This window comes from Thrips palmi, unplaced genomic scaffold (assembly GCF_012932325.1).
Source record: "Thrips palmi isolate BJ-2018 unplaced genomic scaffold, TpBJ-2018v1 HiC_scaffold_15, whole genome shotgun sequence".
Taxonomy (NCBI): domain Eukaryota; kingdom Metazoa; phylum Arthropoda; class Insecta; order Thysanoptera; family Thripidae; genus Thrips; species Thrips palmi.
Window position 1 is genome coordinate 6,499,649 of NW_023144624.1, and position 20,638 is coordinate 6,520,286.

Consider the following 20,638-nt stretch of genomic DNA (forward strand, 5'->3'; position numbering starts at 1 on the left):
CGCCTGCTTCGGCGTGCCCGGGATGGTGTCGCTGAACCACCGGTCCTGCGAACGGGCGCTGCGGACCTGGTTCCAGTACTTGCAGATTCTGCTCAACACGTCGCACAGAAAGGGCTTCGCCCACTAGTCGGCGTGCAGCAAACACGATTAAACACGTTTCTTAACCAACACGGCCACGTTCGTTCCTTGCTGCCGACTTGGTCATGGTGGCGCGGACTTCCCTCGGCCCGGCGCTTGAGAGAAATGTCTTCGTTTCGTCTCTCCCTCTCTCTCACTCTGTTCTCCTGAGACAATCGGTATCGACTTCCGGGCGGCCTTCCCTGCCCGACGCGCGCTCACATCTTCCACCTCTCTCTCTCTCTTCTCTCTCGCTCGCTCACTTTCACACTTGTCCACAACAGCTGTCATGGACGACAAGCGGCGAAGCGACACGTTTAAATCGCCGTCAAATCTGCTCCTTTCCGGGGCTAGGGGCGGTTTTTCCCTGGACGATATCACCGCCAGCCCTTTGCTTGTGCCCGTCACCGAAAACTCGTCGTCCGTCCTGACTGGCGGTGAGTACAAATCGCGGGGGTCCGCTCGCAACAGATGTTGTCTGCTAGGCCGAGTCGGTTTCTGAGAAATGAGAAATGTCCATTTGGGCGTGTCATGCGAATGACAGGGGTCCAACAGGTCATCAGAAGGGTTCCGCTCTCATCGAAGTCTAAGAGCAGGTTGCGGGAATCTGCTGGCAATGGCCTGTTAATGTGTACGAGGGCGTGAACTTTTCGTGTTTTATGTCTGTTTACATTACACAACATGTTTGTTGACAATTTTTCAAACTACAATGGTTTTTCAGTTTTGCTTAATTTTATTTAATGGTTAAGAATTTGCTCACATTTTTCGCAGCAAAATTTGTTTTGCATCGCCAGTTATCTTTCCGAACGCATAACCTCACTTTTTATGAGGTTGGTTGTCAAATACTTTATTTTCATATTAATTTGTCTTGAAAGATAACACCTTTCTACTTTCTTACTCTATTCTACTATTATTAATTACTGAGATTTTATCAAATGTTAGTACAAACAATTTTTTTTTTTGAAACGTTAAAATTAATCCAAACATTATCGAGCATCACGTTCACGTGCTAATCTACTGGACAGCTTTCGTTCAAGTCTTAAAGACTCCCTCCTTCTGCACAGCAAAATAGCTAGTATGATGATAACAACAATAAGTATAATGGCTATCACACCCATTGAAATGCCAGCAATTTCTCCAGGACTTAGAAACTCTGTGGAAACAAAACAAAGTTAACATCAAAATTAAGAATATGTTTCACAGGTATTATAGCAACTTATGAGGCATAGGCTACTTACGAGATCCTACATCATATGTTTGTCGAACGGAGTTCCCCCTTAAATCTGTTGCAACAATATCAACCCTCTTGGCACAGCAAGAGGCAGTATAGTAGGCTCGTACTGGCTGACGAGTTCCAGAAACAAAGTCTTGATTCCTAAACTGAATTCCTCTGGGATTGGATGTGATTGACAGTAATCCTAGAGTAATTGAGGAAAACATTAGTTTTTATAAAAATCTTGAAGTGAACTATTGGAACACTGTAAGCAGAGAAAACTCACCCGAATCTTTATCTTGAATTTCAAAGTCAACTGTCCAAATGTTTGTGTTACATGTAGCAGGATCCCATGCTCCAGAGCATGTACTTTTCCAGGTCGCCCATATAGTTGGATTGTAAACGTCATTTAGCTGCTCTTGTTGAATGTATAAAATTGCACCTTTTGTCGTCTCCTGTTGGCCAAGGTTAACTGATCGAGCTGAGAAAACGACTTTGTCTGTTTGGCCGTAGGCTGCATTTTGCTTAATGATCAAATTTCCAACTACTTGGACGGTCTGCCTTGGGGGGACCAAAGCTCTGCAAAAGAGGAGAGAATAAAAATATTGCATGTTCAAAAAGACTGCTAAAAGGCTGGGTAAAGGCAAAATTGATAGCAAACAACTGGACTCACTCGACGGGTGTCATCGTCAGGAGGAAGGCGAGGTCGTCCTTCATGTTGAAGTGAAGGAGCTGAGGGAAGTCCCTGTTGTTGGTCACATCGTAGCTCATCTGCAGGGTCTGGCCCTGCCTCACCAGCAGCTGGGTGTTTGGGTTGAGCTCGATATCGACCGGCGGCAGCACCAGCAGCACGTTATCAACTTTCGTCAGGTTGGCCACACGGGTAAACACTTCTCCTAAAGGAAAAAAAAATGGATGCATTCTAATTTTTTTTGTCATTGGCTTCGGTTTATGTCGAGTCAGGAGGACTCACCTTTGCTGTTGTGGCCCGTGGTTTCCACGAGGGATGGTTTGCCCCCTGGTAGTGACTGCACCTCCCATTCCGATTCTTCTTCAAATTCAGTGCGGGCTGTTCGGGCGGCTCTTCTAGCCAACTGTCAGAAAAACAAAATCACATCAAGAATTAATGAATTTTTTTTTTAAAGCAAATATTTTGCAGTTTAGTGTCTTGCCTGTTTGGAAGTGTTGCCTGCAGTGGGGCTGGCGCTGCGGGCTGCCTTGCCCAGCTCGTGGCCGGACTCGTCCAGCAGCCTCACTGAGCTGATGCTCACTCCCTGGGGCTCCTGCAGTCGGACCCTGTCCACCGTCACTGGAGGAGGAAGACTCACTCAAATTATTATCATTTTAGGGTGTGTCGAAGGCTGCTTGTTTGCACCTGGAGAAAGTCGGCAATGTGTTTTTTTTTTTTTTCGTCTGTTGAGGCTGCGTGAGGCGCTTGTCCCACATTTGCGCCACCACGCCTTCCTTGCACATCTTCGTGTTTTTTAATTGACGCCGGCCTGTTGTTTGCAGCCCAGTGCACTCGCATGTGGCGTACACTGGCACAATGGTGGGGCTCGGATCCCCGTATCGCCATGATTGTGGCGACGGGGCGCAAGAGGCTTTAAATAGTTTGCTCTTACGTTTATGACCCCGCAGTCATTTTTTGTTGTGTGTGTGTGTGTTTGTTGAAAGGGGAGGGGGGGTACTGCTACTGCACCGGCGACTTTGTTGGTGTTTTCCGAGTCAGCGCGCCAATTACATTGGAGATGTGCCGATACTGACCGTGATGTCATTCCCTGGCGATAATGGGCGGCTAGACTGGCACACCATTTAGGCGCGGGCCCGGGGGAGGGGGAGGGGGATGCTGCGCGACTCATGGCGGCCCGGCTTGCCCGGCTGGGCGCGGCGTGGCTGCGAGGCTACGCCAGGCCGCAAGGTGCTGGCCGTCACTACCGCCAGTTCTTCCCCGGGAGCGTTTCGCGAAGGACGCGCGCGGCTCGCAGAGTAGTGTGTAGGGTCGCGGGCGTCGCGGACGTCGCGGACGACCAGCAGCACCGCGCGGGGCTTCGGACCGGCCTCCTCGTGCGCCGAGTTTTGTAAGTCTGCGGTGCGGTGCTTCGAACCGCTCGGGCCCGGGTTCGAATACCCCGCCGACGGTCTGCGCCGCCGTTTGCACTTGCACGCATATTGCTGCGTTTCTTGCTTGAATCCGTTCCTGCCGTTCCGTGCCGCGCGCACCGGTGCGCTTCTCACTGCGCCGCCTCGGGAAACGGGTCCCTACACTGCCCGCCAAATTCCGCCGCGCTGACGCGGAAGTTGAGGAGGATGAAAAATGAACTGGTTCCGTGTCACCCGCACGCACGCCTCGAGCGGCGACGGAGCAAAGTGACGGACAGTCGTTGCTTCACGCTCGCCGTTTTTTCCCCTCCGCTTTTCGTGATTGTGTATTCATGAAGAGGAGCCGACGGTGTCCCGACGAGTTAAAACTTAACCGCGGGTTAGAGGCGGGCCCTCGGGTGGGCCGCACCGCTCCGTGTCGCGCCGTCGCGACAAGAAGACGTTGTCATGACGTCATGACAAGACCACCGAACTTTAGTTTTCAAGTTTGTTTTTATTGCGCAGGCGGCACCCCCCTGACGGCCTGACGGCCTGTCGCCCGCTATCGGGCTGACCATGGGAAACTAGAAGGCAAGGCCAAGGCCGGGGCATAGCCGGCCGGGGCGAGTGACGCGGCCGCGCTGCCGCGCTGCAGTGGCCAATGCACTGCGGGGCGCATGCGGTGACGCGACGCGGCGCAGCGGTGCAAGCCGGGCGTGACGGCATCGTGTGACGCGTCGGCGACGCGTCGGCGACACGCGCGTGACGTGGACGTTGCGTGTGACGGAGTGACGGCCGGGAGATGTGGTTGGTGTGCTTCCTCGAGCTTCCTCCACACGTACCTGCCGCGGTGCGCTGCCGCGCCGCGTTGACGGCCTCGTCGGCCTCCTCCACGAGGGTCGCCGCCACGTCCAGCCTGCTCATGGCGCGCACCTCCACGTCCACGGGCACGCGGTCCAGGGGCGTCAGCACCCAGGGCGCATCTGGAACGAACGACCGTCGGGTCAAGACGACGCGGTGCTGCGGAACCGTCTCCCTCGCACCACACGGGCACGCTCCGTGAGTGCGAGAGTGAGAGTGCCACTCACCCGCGTTGCCGGCCGCGCCCCGAAGCTGCTTGCCGTCCAGGGACAGCGTGGAGGGCGCCGCGTCTTCCGTCCCCAGCGACCAGCTGCGACCTGGCCAGGGAAAAACAACAATAATTGCAATACGATTGCCGAAATGGCGTGCCACTATGACGCCCAGACGACGCTTAAAAAGAGGCAGAGGCAAACAAAAAATTGAAAGGTACGCGTCAGCGCTGCGAATGTTTGTCCCGCCGTACATGTCTACCTGACAGGCGAGAGGCTGATTCCGAACCGAACAGTGTGCGTTCGTCGCTCTGCCTCTCTCCCACTGCCGTTGGCGAGCGAGAGAGAGCGACGAAGCACTGCTCGGAATCAGACTACAGGTGTCGTCCGTCTCTGTCGTCTTGGGCGTTGGGCAACGCGGCTCCTGATTGGCTGCGCCGAGCGACGCCGCGCGATGCCGAGCGGCCGGGCCATATTAATCCGTCTTGGTCGCTTAGTGTCCGTTTTGCCCCGCCAAGGGTCGGGCCTGGCGGGCCTAGCAGCCCTGGCATTGCAGTGTACGTGGCGCGTGTATTTTTACCCCGCACTGTACCTGTGCACTGTGCACCCCCACACCGCCCTGCTGCACTGAGCGGCCTGCCTATGCCTGCCCATTGTCTGGTCCTGGTCGGCTTTAATTTGAGAACGGCACAGACAGCAGGCACACTGTCGGTGCCCGCCGCTCTAAGACTAAGGCCGCTTGCTGCCGACAGCAATCTTCTTGTCGGATAAATGAGTGGTGTGCGCGGCAAGGGTGGCGCGAACCCGCATAGCGAGGCCTGCACTAGCGAGCTGCTCGTGTGTTGTGTGTGTTGGCGCGCCTCGCGCGGGGGAGCGGGCTGAAGGGGTTGGGGTGGGGGCAAACTCGGGCGCCGGCGACAAATTTAGCCGCGCAAGTTATATAGGAACTGCGTGTGTTTCGGGCAAGGTCGAGGAGGGCCCGGCCAGCACGCGTGCTCTGGTGTGACGCGGCGTGACGCGGCGTGACGTGGCGTGACGTGGCGTGACGTGGCGTGACGTACCGGACGGTGCGCGTAGAGACGCCGCGCCCCGCACGACGGCCTGGAGGGACGCCACGCTGCTGTCCACGTGAACCTCCATCGGCGTCGTCAGCCCCTGGCGCCTGGCCAGCGTCACCTGGGGCAGCATCAAAGGGTTCTCAGTTCGAGTACCGTTGAGGGCGTTTTGTTTTGTTTGGCGGAATCCTGGTGGATCACCTCTTTGAGTCTTTCGGAGTCCTTCCGCTGTTCTGGGTTGAACGTGTCGATGACGCCGTCGTCCGCGCCGTCCTTCGGGCCGACCCCCGGGCCCCACAGCTCGCCGCACCCCAAGGAGCCTCCCGTGGTCTTGGACACGCTGGTGACGGCGTGGTAGCCGCTGCAGTCGCCCAGCGCCCACGCGTCCAGCTACAACAACAGCCCGAGCTAGAGTGACCCGCCGGCCCCGACGCACGCGGAGTGCCTTGGCGGCGGCGTCCACCCACCTGGATGTCGGCGCCCTTGAGCGCGCGCCCCACGTCGGCCACCGCGGCGGCCTCGCTGTCCTCGCCCTCGGCGCCGTGCTCCGTCACCAGGACGATGCGGGTGCCGCGGGGCGCGACGCCGGCCACCCCGAGCACGGCGTCGAGCGGCCCCGGGGCGGCGCCGCGGCCCTCGGCGTCCTGGCCGTCGCGCGTCGCGTCGGGGACCGGCACGGCGGCCACGGCCTTCTGCAGCTCGGACCAACTGGATAAGAGCCGCGGCTGCGACACGCCTGCAATAAAAACGATAGAGGTTTCACGACCGCCGAACCCGCAGCGTGAGGCCTCGGAGAAGTGCACGGGCGTGCAGCGCTCCAAGGACGGCACACTGGCAAACACGGCCCTCTGCAAACACGCGCTCCTCCAGCCCGCGGCCTTGCATACGATAAAGGCGGCATCGGTCGGCATTGGTCATCCCGACCGGAAAGGAGACGGGGCGACCGCGCGATGGATGATAAGGAGTCCGGGACGCGCCGGAAGGGACGGGGCGCACGCCCGGAATGTGGGCGCGGCGACGGCGAACAGACAGACAGTAAGACAGGCACGCGCTGCTAGGCACATTCGAGCGTCGTTATGGGCGCTCTAAACAAGGGTTTAGAGATAAACGCAGACCCGACCCAGGCGTTCGCTTCGCCGCTTCAGCCAGCCTTCGCGCCTGCGAGGTAGGCCACGCCAAGGCACGTGTGCGTCGATGTGCCGCGGCGGCCTACCCTCCAGGCGCTTTTCGCGGAGCGAAGCTTACCTGTGCGGTGGAAGGTGGCGAAGATGAAGGGCCCGGTGGCGTTGACGTCGGCGCGCTGCAGGTCGGCGATGGCGTCCTTGGCTCGCCGCACCGCCGCCGCGCTGCCCGTGTCCACGACGACGCCCAGGGCGCCGGGCGCGCCGCCGGCGTGGTGCTCCAGGAAGGCGCGCAGGGCGTCGCTGGAGCGCACCAGCTCCCAGATGGGCCTCCCCGACGTGAGCACCCCGTCGTCCAGGACCACACCTGGGGACAGAGAAGGGACGTCCCCCGTTGGCTCGATTCGCGCCTCCGCACGACGTCCGTCGGCCTGCCCCTCGCCCTGCGTTACCTCCTCGGACCGCCACCGCGGCCACCGCGGCTACCGCCATCATGAAGAGCAGGACCGACATGTCTGCGTTGCGCTGCGTTGCGCTCGGCGTGCACTGCGACGACTGGCTGTCTGGACGGTCTTGCTCGTCGAAGCACTCTAGGACCCGATCCGTAATCAGGGTTTTCTTTGGCGGCGCCGCCCTGATAACCCCCCGGTCCGTGGCCCGCCTTCCTGTCGCACCTTCTTCCGTTTCCAGAACGCGGCGTGAATGGGCCGCCGTGGGCCGCCATGGCCAGCGTGTGTCATCGGCACACTGATAAAGCGACGCCCCCTCGCGCAGCGCGCAGCCACTCAATTAATTGCTCGGCCCTCGCGCCTCGCAGCGCTTTGGGGACCCGGATTGGATTGACCGAGGCCGTCGCCGCCCTGGGCCGCGCGGCAGATAACGCCCAAAGACTTCTTCTCGCGAAGCGCCGCCGCCGTTCGCAGACTTCGGCACGCGACTCATACGTCAAGGACTCACCGTATCGCTTCCTGTTGTTGCAGATGTGGACGTGGACCTGTCCGCTGGATCCTCCAGCGTGCTGCTGCCCGCCCCCTCGCCTGTTCCCGCCTCGGCGCCTGCCCCCGCTGCCGCCCCCGCGGCCGCCCCAGGCTGGGACCCTGCGTCGTCGGCTGCCTCGTCGGCCGCCCCCAGCGGCTTCGCCTCCACGTTCGGGAGCTTCACGTCGGCGCTCTTCGGAGCGCTGCCTTCGGCCGCGGTCCCCGGCCCGGCAGCGCCGCCCGCTGGACCGGTAGGGCAGCCAGCGCCCGCCGCCAACACAGACACCGCGGAGGACGCGTTCCAGCCCGTGTCCTTGGAGCCCGCCACCGGGCCCACGCCCACCTTCTACAACCCGGGCAACATCCCGGGGCTGGGCGCGGGGCATGGCGCCGGGCATGGCGCGCCCCCTCGGCCGCACTACGCGCCCCCGACCGTGAACCAGGTGGGCGGCGGACGGCCCTTTGTGCCGCAGCCATCGGACCTGTACCTGACCAGGTCCAGCCCCCAGCTGCAGGGCCAGGGCCTAGGCCAGGGCCCCCCTCTGGCCGGACGCCCTCTGGCTGCACCCCCTGTCGAGACCGCGGCCCCGGCTGCCGTTGAGCCCCTGTTCCTCACCCCCACGGGGCCGCCCGCGGCGTCGCCTTTCGCCACCCCTACCCACTCCACGTCGGTGCCGTCGTCCGGGCCGCCGTCAAGGCCGCCGTCGAGGCCGCCGTCAGGGCCACCTCTGCCCTCATTTGGGGCGCCGCCTGCCTTCGGCACTCCGACGGGTCCCCCGCCTGCTTTCGGCACTCCGACGAGCCCTCCACCTGCCTTCGGCACCCCGACGAGCCCCCCGGCGGCCGCCTTCGGGACGCCGACGGGACATCCGCCCCCGCCCGGGCCGCTGTATTCAGTGGGCGCCGCACCGCCTCCAGGCGGGTCCTCTTTCGGGAGCCCCGTCGCTCCAGTGCCGGTGCCGTCGTCCTTGTTCGGGACTCCAGCTGGGCCACCGCCGCCGACCTCCGCCTTTGGGACCCCCACGGGCCCACCGACCTCGGGGTCCCCGTTCACCACCCCGACCGGGCCGCCACCGGGACCCGGGTTCGGACCCCCGCCGTCAACGAGTAAGTACATGACACTTGATGTACGGCGCTGCCGGTGCTGGACCAATTTGTGCGAACCCGCCCCGCCCCGTTTCAGACGCCGCCTCAGGCAACGCCTTCCGACTGGGAGGCCGCCGCCCCGTGTACGCCCCTGTGCCCGGCCTGGAGACGGCAGTGGCGGCGGCGCCGGCCCCCGCACTGTCCACCTTGACCTCAGCCCCCGTCTTCGGCGTCGGCGCCACGCCGATGAACCCCGTCGTCATGGCTCCCACGGTGGACTCGCCCTCTTTGCCGCCACAAGTGACGCCGGAGGTCTTTGGCAGCGGGGAGTACTATCAGGAGGTAGGTTGCAGGAAACGCATTCTCTTTTCCTGTGCATCGTTTGGTCGGGTAGTTAAGTCTTTTCAGCCAAAAGATCTCCTCAAACGCAAAGCACAATTGTAAATCACTCTTTGCAAGTGTTATTGTTGAAAGTGCTACCAGGAGATGGGAACTTGGTTTTCTACTTTTGGTCTTGATCCCATTCCATTTGTTTTAATTTCCTTACCTCTTTAAACATAACAAAACTTGCCTTCTAATTTTTTTTTTTCATTTTTTTCTGTCCCAGGCTGCTATGCCTCTAGAGAACTCTTCCTCCATTATGTATCGGCCAGTGTACCAGCATTGGTTTTACAAGAGAGAGGTGGATGGCAAGGTGTGCTGGCAGCCGTTCTCCATGGCAGATTCCATGGCTTTGGAATCACAATTTCTCTCACGTGAGTTCAGGAACGACCATTCCATGGCTCATATCTGCAGTTGCCATTGTACTTTATTTTAAGTATTTTATTCTTTTTTAGCTGACCTCACATCAGAAACGGAGGTGCCTACTGATGGAAGTCGTTACAATGTGAATATCCTGAGAAGGCAGCGTGCTGCTGTTTATTGGGAGGAAGCCCCCTCAGAAGTTCGTCGATGCTCATGGTATTACAAGAATCATGCTGATAGTCGATATGTACCTTACGATGAAAATGTTGCAACAAGACTTGAAGTAAGTGATTTGGTTTCATTTTTGTTTAAATGTATTTAATGACTTAACTAATTTAATGTTAAATTTTATTTGTGCCATAGGAGGAATACAAGTTGTGTTACACAAAAAATGACTGGCAGGGGAGGGTTGAGTTTCCAAATGGAGAAGTGGTTGTTTTCCACAGCGCCAATGCAATGGCACATTACTTGACCAGCACTTCTCCTGATGCATGGGGCAACACACCGGTGAGCCCCAACATGTACACAGATGTATGTAGAGCTTTGCTTTATGCTTTTTTCATTTTATCTCCCCTCACTGTGTTGTCTTGTGTTGTCCCAACTCATTTTTTGAAGTATTCATGAAAAGCTGCAGCTTTTTAGTAGTCATGCCATGCCAGGCCAAGCTTTAGCTAAGAAGCAAATGCTTTGCAGTGCATAGATGCATAGATGCATTGCATCCAAGGCAGCTACTATCATGTGCAGCTATTGATTGTTTTGAAATCTCTCCTAATAAAATAATTTCACCAGGGTACACAGCACAGACCGAGAGTTGTTAAACGAGGTGTTGATGAGTTTGACATTGAAAGTGGGGAGTCTGAAACAGTGGACCATTTGCTTTTCATTGTCCATGGTATTGGTTCAGCATGTGATCTAAAATTCAGATCTGTTGTTGAAGTTGGTAAGTAATTCGTACTATATTTGTTCACATGATACTGGTTGATACTGGTTGATATGTTCTTTTCCTTTATTTTTTTTTTGCAGTTGATGATTTCCGCTCTGTCACTCAACAGCTTGTTGAATCACATTTCTCAGCCTCTGTGGAAAGTGGCAAAGCCAGGCGCATAGAGGTTCTCCCTGTATCTTGGCATGCTAAACTGCATAGTGAAGACATTGAACGTCAATTAAAATCAATCACTCTCCCAAGCATACCATGGTTACGGAATCTAACCAATGATACATTAATAGATATTTTATTTTACACTAGTCCTATCTACTGCCAGGTAAATAAACTTAATTAACTATTCTAAATGATTTGAACCTTATATTATGGTCTAATGAACAACTCATTTTTCAATTTTTTCAGACTATTATAGACACAGTGGGAAAAGAAATGAACAGGTTATATGATCTGTTCCTTAAACGTAACCCTAGCTTCACTGGTGGTGTGTCATTGGGTGGACACAGTTTGGGATCATTGATTCTTTTTGATCTCCTTTGGCACCAGAAAGGTGGTTCACAGCCAGCTACCCCCAAGAATTCTCCTTCTACCCCGCCTGCTAGTGATGTAGGAGAGACTATTCCTGAAAATCCTGAAGATGCAGAAAAGGTAAAGTTAATCTTTTTGTGATGAATGTTTTGAAAGTGCTTTTGGTTTTGTTGGAAGAATCTCTACTTGATCTTTTTGTGTTACAGGAGGGTCCGTCTCGTTTGGGTCCAATGAAGAGTAAACTCAGTCGCAAAATTAGTTATGTAATGATGGGCCCGGCTGGAACTGGCCAACCTTTCATCACATATCCACAGCTGATATTTAGTCCTGAGAACTTTTTTGCACTTGGTTCACCCATTGGTGTTTTTGTTACTGTAAGAGGAATAGATAAGCTGGGTGAAGACTTTAAATTCCCAACTTGTCCAGCATTCTTCAACATATTTCATCCCTATGACCTAGTTGCCTACAGAGTTGAGACTCTTATTAGATCAGACATGGAGAATGTACCCCCTGTTCTGATTCCTCACCACAAAGGCCGCAAGCGAATGCATCTTGGTGAGGCCTTATCTTCTCCCTCTCTTCCTTTGCCCTGGGTCTTGTTTCCTCATGTGCTGATGTTTTTTAATGTTTTTCTTCAGAATTGAAAGAAACTGTTGCCAGAATGGGAGCTGACCTTAAACAAAGAGTCTTTGATTCTGTTCGGAGCACATGGAACTCTGTGTATCAGCTTGCCAGCTTTCATCGTAACAATGAAAGTCTGACAGATGAAATGAACAAGGTATATTTTTCTCCCTAAGTGAATACTGGCTGTTATATCACATGTCTCACATGAGTTTGTTTCCTTGCATCAGGCTTTAGAAAATGAGATGTTGCAGCAGTCCATGGGAGAGTGCTCAAGTTCTGCAGAATCTGAATCAAACCTAAATATTGCAGTCGGTAAACTCAATGGTGGACGCCGCATTGACTATGTTTTGCAGGAAGCTCCTTTGGAAAGCTTCAATGGATATCTATTTTCTATTGGAAGTCATCTTTGCTACTGGTAATTATCCTAATTACACTATGTTTTCACCTTTTTCAGTTTTGAGTCTGTAATTAAATTGTGTCTTTAATCTTTATAGGAAATCTGAGGACACCATGCTGTTGATGTTAAAAGAAATGTACAGATCGTCTGGCGTCAATGTTGATAGTCAAGTTCCACAGCAGCAAATAAACCCACCTCTGGGAATACTTTCCTCGTCATCTACATCTGAAGCATTAAATACTTACTCACAAGCCTTTTCCTCATCTGAGCCTGCGCTTTTGGAACCTAGTCCATTGTTTCCAACCTCCAGTCATTCACAACAGACCATCGGCATGGACCCCACTGCTCCTCCATCAGACAGTAGGGTCGCTGGCCCTCCACCGGTCAGTGGCTTCTACAGAAAGTAAAATTTGTTATCTTAACTATTTCCCATCAAGAGAAGCCACCCTAGACCTTTGAACTTAAACAATCGACTTGGGAGGAATTAAAAGGCTTAGTAAAAATGTATATAGGTCCACTTGTAATTAAGATTTTCTATTTAAATTGTTAATCTTACAGTGTCAACAATGTATTTTTGCATTTGTGCAGTTTGTAAGAGTGTTTGAACCAGAATAACCTTCTGAAATGTTAAGTGTTATCTATTTTATCGATGCCATATGTATTCTATTCATGCTCTATTTTTTGTTCTATGTGTTCATTGAGTGCAAAGGTTGTCTTCAATGTATAAAGTGCCTTATGAAATTATTTTGTTGACTGCTGACTACTGACTTTGTAATGAAAAAGATGCATTGCATTTGTAAATACAATAGTTTCTATTTTGACTCATAAAAGCATCCATATTTTTATAAGCTATTGATTTTTTTTGTTATTATTTTTTTCTTTTTTTTGAGACTGTGATTTTGATAATAATGCAAACGTACAGTAAAATAAACAGTGACTGAACAATTCATAGCATTGCCACCCCCCCCCCCCCAATAATTGTATTTCTCAGATTCTCCCGAAATTGTGTGTGTGTGTGGCACAATATCTCCCATATGAGGGAATAAGTGTTGTCTGATAGGGTGCTCTAAAAATAGGGAAAGATCAAATACAACTAGATTCTATTACTACACTTTATGAATATTTCACCACTAAAATTATACACTTACACAGACACTTTACTGATTGACATTATAATGACTAGCTTTAAAAAATTATGTTCAGGTCAGTCAGAGAAAGAGTAGATTGCTGAGGCAAGAGAAAAAGGCAATCCTAATTAAGGGATAGAACTCTGGCTCTGTGCATAAACTTAACAGAAAAATAGATGACCAAGTGACTTGCATTCCTCCAAGCCCCACTAGAGAGGCCATGAATTGGCTAGCTTGTAACTTGGACCTTGAAAAGCAAATCCATGTTTTTCTTTAAGTTCATACATAGAGATTAGTTATAATATTGTGCAAGACTAAAATCATTTCCACTTTGAGGATATCTGAAATACAAATGCTGTACGATCTAAACAACTCTGGTCACTTGTCCTGTAGTTACATACAATGACAATGCTTTTGCTAATCATATTGGAAAATGAATGGGCAAATTAGGAATGAATTTAATAAATACTTCTCTATAAGCTAACACAATAAGGTTTAGCGTAGACTGATGTATATACAATGATGTAAGCCCAAAATGACTTTCTTCTATACAAGCTTTTGGGAGGAAATGTCCTATAGTACCCATTTTCTGCAGTTTTCCTTGTACTTCACAGTATTTGATAGGTTTGAGTCAGTACATGACAGAATAAAATACAAGTGAATACTGCCGTGAGAGGGTATGCAGGAAGCAACCCTTTTGTACTTAATACCTTTTTTTTTTGGTTTACAGGTATAACATGCAATAAAATTTTGATAGGGCACAATAATCCAAAATGCGACTTTCAAAACTGATAATTTTCTTTTCTCTTCATTTTTTAAAGGTCTTGTTTCTATAAAAGTGAGGAAGACAATTCCAGAAACAAAAAAATAAATTTAAACTTACTACAAAACAAAAACAGAACTGTACGACTCTCCATTACAAACACAACCTTTGCTACATTATTCTACTCATATGCACAATGAAAGAAAACATTCACAAAAATCTGAACAAAATCAAAACCAGTAAAAATACTTCGGTCCTTAAATGCTTTTAGGTGGCAGTTTTAAATGTGACTGAAACACATTAATAAGAAGTAACATTAGTGTTTCATTCTGACAACTTTTTCCAAAGAGAAAGGGAAATAAAAAAGTAAATAAATCTAAGGACATAGGATTGAATCCACCAAGTATATATAAGTAAACAGTGATCAATGTGCACTTTGACTATGTGTCAGACCAACGGTATCTGACAGCTGCACTCTCAAAATCGTCTAACAACAGTAGATAGAAAAATAATGTGTGCTCGCATTATCGATTTGTCTTGCAGACCCTTCCGCCATTTGACTTCAAATGCATCGATATGACTGTCCTCCTCTGCCAGCGAAATCAGCGTCCCGGTGAGGGCGGACCTGAGTTCGACTTCCCCTTGCGGTGTCGGTGTATCGATGAATCGATGTTGTGAGGACTGACGAGGATCCACCTGAACCCTTGTATCAAGTCAGGCACCTGAAAAAAAAACAGAGTTTGTGAACGGCAAGTTTGTTTCTGAAACCCCAAGCCCAAGGGAGAACGACGAGTCAATTGTTCTCGTCAGAGTGACGTCATGGCACGACGTCCACATTGTCAAAATGGTCTCGAAACTTGACCCTCGTCAGACTTGGGCATTCCCTGTTGGCGCTCCCCGCGTTCCCCACCTGCCGTGCACTGCCGCGGCCCTCCTCCTTCACCACTTGAAGTAGCTCTTGGCGCAGTCCCGGGCCGAGCCGCACCACTTGGTCTCCAGCAGTGGCGGGCACACGCGGCCGCCCCTGCGCGGGTGCTTGACCACCGTGCGGCGCCGCTGCATCTCGCCGATGCCGCAGGACTTGGAGCACTCGCTCCACGGCCCCCACTCCCCGACGCGGCAGTCCCGCGGCGCCCCTGCAAGCACAAAGCACGCGGGTTCGAATACCGGCAGATACATCTACGTTTTAGTTGGGTAGTGTGAACGGCACGCACTTATCTTCCGCACGGTCTTGTGCTTGCGGCGCTGGCTGCGGGGCGGCGGCGTCGTCGTCGGCGCCACACTGGCAGGGCTGGTCGTGGTGCTGGCCGCGCTGGCGTGGCTGGGGCTGGCCGTCAGGCTGTAGCTGGGGCCCTGGCCCTGGCCCTGGCCCTGGCCCACGCCCCACGGCCCGTACGTGTTGAGGATCGAGTTGACGACGGCCGTCTTGTCGCCGGCGGGGACCACCGTGGCTCTCCGAGTCCCGGACGCCAGCGGCCACCTGCAACAGGGGGTCGCCGTCATCGCGGTGGCCGGTGGAGGGCCTCCCCCGCGTCGGGGACCCAGACTCACCCCAGCGTGGTGAGCTCCTGCTGCTGCAGGCGCCGCTCCTCCTCCAGGCGCTGCTCCTCGATCTCCTGCTGAACGCCGTCGGCGCCGTCCGCGCCCAGGACCGGGATGCTGTTGGGGTGCGGCGCGGCCGGCTCCGCGCGGAATACGTCGAAGTGCTGGCTGTCCTCGGAGTGGCGGAACACCTCGGAGAGCTCGTACTCCTTGACCTGCGGGCAGCCAAGGCATCATGGCACTGAGCAGCGTCCCGGCCCACAATCGCTCTAAATTAAAAGAATTAATTAAAAAAACGGTAATGTTTTTCACGTTACACGTATGATGAGGGGAAAAGCTTCCTGGGTGACGCAGTGCTCGCGAAAGGGAACGACTCATCATGGTAATGACCGTAAAAATGATGATTATTCACGTCGGACAGGGGCTGCCGGGGAGGGGGAGGGGGAGAAGGGGGTCATTTGAAAGGGATTCGCGCTGAAATATCACCTAGTCGCTTTTCCCAATAAAGCAGCAAAGGAGCGGGGTAAGCGCCAGGACCCGCCCCGCCCCCTCCTACTTTCCACATTACACACAAACACACACACACACACGCGCGGGGGGAGAAAAAGAAGGGAGGGGGGAATGGGCGCGCGTATGCCCAGCAGTCAAATTACTTAGGGTAATTTGTTATTGAATCTGAAGGAGGCGAGCGTCGCTCCCGCTTGATGAAAATTGGGTCCGTCTTTCCCCAGGAAGAATGGAAAGAAGGTATAAGAGCGCGGGAGCGAGCATTCCTTCTGGAAGTCCTGACACGACACCGTTCATGGTTTCTCCTTTGCGTCGGATCGCCGTATTCAGCGGCCTCTACGACCTGCGCGGGCCCCGCAACCGGTACGGCCCCACACGGGAGTCTGCGCCGCTCTGACTGAACCCGGCCGGTGAAAAATAAATGCAGCCACCCTTTGGAGCGAACGCGAACGGGAACCGGAGCGGATGAGGCGAACGCCCGGCGAGAGGCTAGGCGGTCCGAAAAGTGGGTCATGGCGTCTAAAGGCTGAAGGCGTGAAGGGGTCCCTCCCGACCGGCAGGCCGGCAGGGCACATGGGGACCCGATGCGGACCCAGCGGGGACCCAGCGGGGGACCCAGGAGGGACCCAGTCCGCCGTGCACGGCCACGGCGCCACGGCCGTGTGCCAGGTCAGGGCAGGCGGGGCTTTCGCTTTGACAGCGACATATTTTCTGGTGAATGGGCGCGGCTGCGCGCGGAGAGAGAGCGAGGGACCGCGAAGGGAAAGAGCCCCACGGCCTCCACGTCGTCCTGCGTCGCCCTCGGCCCCTCCGTGGGTCGGTCTTGGGGCCTTCGGTTGTTTTCGGCCCTTCGGTATTCGGGTCGGCCCTCACTGCGCGGCTACGCGGCCCGTGCCAAGGACCGTCGAACGAGTGTCCCATAAAAATGAGAAACCCGCTTCCAGGCGGCGGTAATTCACCCCGCAGCCTCATCTCATTCATTATGGCGCCGCGTCACAGCGCTGCTTCAATCGGTGTCGGGGCTGTCTCCGTCCGTCTCTGTCTCGCCGACGGAACACCGGGCCGCAGCGCTGCAGACACGGCAGCGCGCCGCAACGCCAACAGCATTCGCATTTGCAACGCCAATCCGCATAATGGCTTCCATAAAGTCCCGCTTAGCCGTTCCGAAGCACGAAAACATGCAGAAAAAAAAAGACGCGTGACTCGGTATTTGAACCCAGGACCTCTCCACTTGATTGAAGCCGCTCTGGAGCGAAGGAGGATCAAGCGGTGCGTAAGGCCCGATGAAAAGAGCGGGAGTGGTGGGGAGAGGAATAAGCGAGGGGGAAGGGGGCAGGGGGCACAGGAAGGCCCCAAATTTCATCTCAACTATTGCGCTAGCGCGGCGCGGTGCGGCGCAGGGCCCGGTGCGCGCCCTTGCTCAGACTAAGCCTCGTATTAGCACACCATGTCCCGCGCCCCGCCCCGCCACGCCCCGCCACGCCCCGCCACGCCCACCGTGCTTCCCTCCGATTGTGCAATTCACAACGGAAGAGTGGTGCGTGGCGGGGCGGCGCGGGGCGGGGCGGGGCGCATGAAAGACGGCTGTAATTTGGGCGCGGGCACGGCAAGGGAGCATTCCATCGATGGGGGAGGGGGAGGGGGGATTGCTTCCTTTCTGAATGCCGACAGGAGGCTCGAACCTTAAGGTTAAGCCCGATGAAAAGGAGGGGGAGGGGGGAGGGGGCAGACGGTCGGCGAGGGGGCACACCAGGGGCACACGGCCGCACACCGCACTCGGCACACCGAGCGCGTCATCCGCAGCGCGGAGGCGCCTCGCCTCGCCTCGCACAGTGGGCCAGAGGACCGGTGGAGGCGGCCAAAACTCTAGACGCGTTTTGAGCTCCAGAGCCTCTAAATGGGACTCGAACCGAACGTGTGGCCCCACCAATGGATTCCTCGTTCGGCTATCCGTTGGTGGGGTCACACGTTCGGTTCGAGTCCTATTTAGCGACTTTGGAGCTCAAAACGCGTCTAGAGTTTTGACCGCCTCCACCGGTCTTCTGGCCCACTGTGCCTCGCCTCGCCTCGCACTGGCATTCGATTCGTGTACTGCTCGGCAAGTGCTTCAGCCGAGGCTTCAGCCTGCCCGATGGAAAGGCGGTGAAAACAGCCAGAAAGTTGTCAGCGGTCTGTTCAGAGGGATCCGGCCGAAGCGTGTTTTCAACGGCGGCTCGCCCTCTCTCACTCGCACTCGCGCTTTGCCCGGTCGTGTGGCTCGGCCTCCGTTTCGGCCCGAACTACGAGGCGAATCCCCGAGGGAGAAAAAATATCATCGAGGTCCTCCCTCTCTCTTTTTGTCTCTCTCGCTCTCGGTCCCGATAAATCAAGGGGCGTGCTGTGCCATGGCTGTGCCATGGCTGTGCCGTGACGATAGTAGGCGGACTTTTTAAGACGCGGTCGTAAATAGAGAGAGACAGACAACATGAAGGGAAAGGGGAAGATAAGGACGCGCCTCTCGCAGCGCCAAAGGCATGGCCAAAGGCATGGCCAAAGCCCCCGTCGCACCGTCAATACCACACTGGAAAAAAAGAGGAAAAACCGAAAAGGAAGGGTCTCATGCCTGTTTCTAAAAAAACTCTTCTTAAATGGAGAGGAAGCATGGCAGCAATTTGTGAAGGAAGGCCGCATTTCGAGAGACAGTGAAAGCAGGGCCGTCTCCCAAATCAAGAGAAGCACGCGCCTCTTTACTTCCTTCGCAGTGTGGCTGCGACAGTTACTCCGGAACGGCGGAACGCCGGAACGGCACATGGCCTCGAGCCATTAACCCTGAGTCGGACTCGATCCGGCCGACGCACCAACACTCAAATTGTTTCCCTCGACAGCTGCCGGCCAGGCAAGGCTTGGCAGGGCTCTCCATCCTCCCCCCCTCCCCCCTCCCCCCTTCCGCGCTTCGAGACGATCTGCATTTCTCTTCCTGATCGAGGACCAAGAGTTCGGGAAAAGAGGCCAAGTGGGTCGGACGGGTTGGGGTGGGGGGAGGGGGAGGGGTGATGAGAGAGACCCCCGACGCGCTTTCCAGCTTTCCCGAAAAGTATTTTTAAACCAACAATTTACATGATGCTCATGTCGGGGAACGGGGTTGCGAGCAGGCCGAGAGTGCGCCGGGCCGGCCGGGGATGACGGCAGCCAGTCTTTGTACGCCGGAATGAGATTTATGTGAATGGTTATTTCATGGTTGGGTAGGCTATCCTCGCGCAGAGGCACGGGGGACTCGGAGGGAAAAAGAGGGGGGGGGGCTCCGGACGCCCCTGTGTGGACACGACAGTAACTCCCCCCCATCAAAGCACTACTTTTTGAACCCCGACCCGCGTGGACGGTCACGCGCAGAGCACGCGGACGCGTAGGGCCCTACACTGGTAGGCAAAAATTCCCACTCTTCCTGCAATGCTCTCGAGAGGTTGCTGGGTTCGCAACCCTTTCGTCAAGGGTGCACCCAGGGAGATTTCGCTGGCGTGTGAGGAAGCACAAACATCTCCAGGACCGGGGACGCCTGCGAACCGGCGCGTAGGCAACGCGGCGACGCGCGAGGCGGGCGGGTTGCCTAGCCTGTCTTTCGCAGGCGCCCCTAGCCGACGCGACGACAAGCGGCACGACAGCGCGCGGTCTGTCTGCCTGCCTGCCTGCCTGTCCGTTCGTCGCGCCGCTCTCGGCTCTCACGCTGCTCACCTTGATGAACTGGAAGGTGGCGATGGCGGGCAGCCGCTTGAGGAACGGGTAGTAGAAGGAGCCGGCGGGGTGCTGCGGGTGGCTGCTGGTGATGCGGTACACCACGCCCTGCGGCTCGGTGGGCCAGTTGGGCGCCGTGAAGGTGAAGCCGTTGTCCGTGCCCGCGTCCAGCGGGTCCACCTGCACAAGCACGCCCTCAGATTGAACGACGCCGTCGGACGGGGAGAACGAGAAAACAGCAGAAACCAGTTACACTGGGCGAACACGGCCGAGCACGGCGCGGCACTCACCTCGATGGTGATGGTGTCGATCCAGCCGCCGTCCACGCAGAGGTCGAAGCTGTCAATGCCCACGAACCAGTCCGGCGAGGGCACGATGCGGGACATGAGCGACACCTGTCGGCACACGCCTCAATCATTCAGAGCGAGAACACGGCGCAAAGCGGCGCAAAGCCACGCGGAGCGACCGGGAGTCGAACCCGCGCCCCCGCGGCCAGGCTCCGCCAGGCTCCGCCAGCCTCCGTAGAAATAAAGCCAATTTCAGAGGCATTACAAGAGATAGATCACGGCGGATAAGGCCGCCTCGCCTCACGCGATTTGTTGGCACGCCCTGCCTGCCTGCCTGCCTGCCTCGCCGCCTCTGATCTCCATCTTTCATCAGTTGGAGCGAGCGATAAACTGAAGCAGTCAGGCGGCCGCACCTCTCCTCCCCGCCCCTCCTCCTCAATCCCAGTGACCTCTGCTCAATTTGATCCCCCAGATCCCGTTTCGCGGCGACACACACACGCCCGCACTCACTCACAGAGAGTTCGCGTTGCTGTGGACCTCCTCATCGTTAATGTCTTGACCCACAAGTAAACAAACAAGGAGCCCGAGATGCGGAGGAGAGAGTGACTGCGCGCGCGTACACACACACAATCAATCCTACGCTCAACTTCCGGTATCGTCCCCCCTTCCCCCACCAAATGACGCGCTTCGCCCCCCAGCACCCGAAACTTTTTACGGATATCCTTCAATACCGTCATCGAGATGGAATCGGAT

The 20,638-nt window shown here is 55.2% G+C and overlaps 2 protein-coding genes across 3 annotated transcripts in view; one reads left to right on the plus strand and one right to left on the minus strand.

Moving 5' to 3' along the window:
* The first annotated feature begins 375 nt into the window (after positions 1 to 375).
* Positions 376 to 12,898, plus strand: LOC117641096 (phospholipase DDHD2-like). Of its 2 annotated transcripts, none has more exons than XM_034378201.1 (13): positions 376 to 554; positions 7,636 to 8,739; positions 8,816 to 9,060; positions 9,326 to 9,473; positions 9,555 to 9,745; positions 9,826 to 9,993; positions 10,252 to 10,402; positions 10,486 to 10,724; positions 10,808 to 11,050; positions 11,137 to 11,485; positions 11,569 to 11,708; positions 11,782 to 11,969; positions 12,049 to 12,898. In XM_034378201.1, exons 1-13 carry the CDS (start codon positions 407 to 409, stop codon positions 12,356 to 12,358), a joined length of 3,624 nt encoding a protein of 1,207 aa, XP_034234092.1. In that variant the 5' UTR covers positions 376 to 406; the 3' UTR covers positions 12,359 to 12,898. The 2 variants fall into 2 exon arrangements, with proteins under 2 accessions (XP_034234092.1, XP_034234093.1); XM_034378202.1 differs by having other exon boundaries at positions 9,826 to 9,969.
* Positions 12,899 to 13,045: 147 nt separating this feature from the next.
* LOC117641100 (spondin-2-like) overlaps positions 13,046 to 20,638 on the minus strand; it is a 468,689-nt gene continuing 461,096 nt past the window's right edge. Inside the window, exons 4-9 of the mRNA XM_034378209.1 lie at positions 19,889 to 19,993; positions 19,599 to 19,778; positions 15,393 to 15,598; positions 15,056 to 15,321; positions 14,752 to 14,977; positions 13,046 to 14,563 (exon numbers count right to left, since the gene is read on the minus strand). Coding sequence (XP_034234100.1) covers positions 14,781 to 14,977; positions 15,056 to 15,321; positions 15,393 to 15,598; positions 19,599 to 19,778; positions 19,889 to 19,993 — 954 coding nt within the window. The 3' untranslated portion in view covers positions 13,046 to 14,563; positions 14,752 to 14,780. The remainder of the gene's footprint in view (positions 14,564 to 14,751; positions 14,978 to 15,055; positions 15,322 to 15,392; positions 15,599 to 19,598; positions 19,779 to 19,888; positions 19,994 to 20,638) is intronic.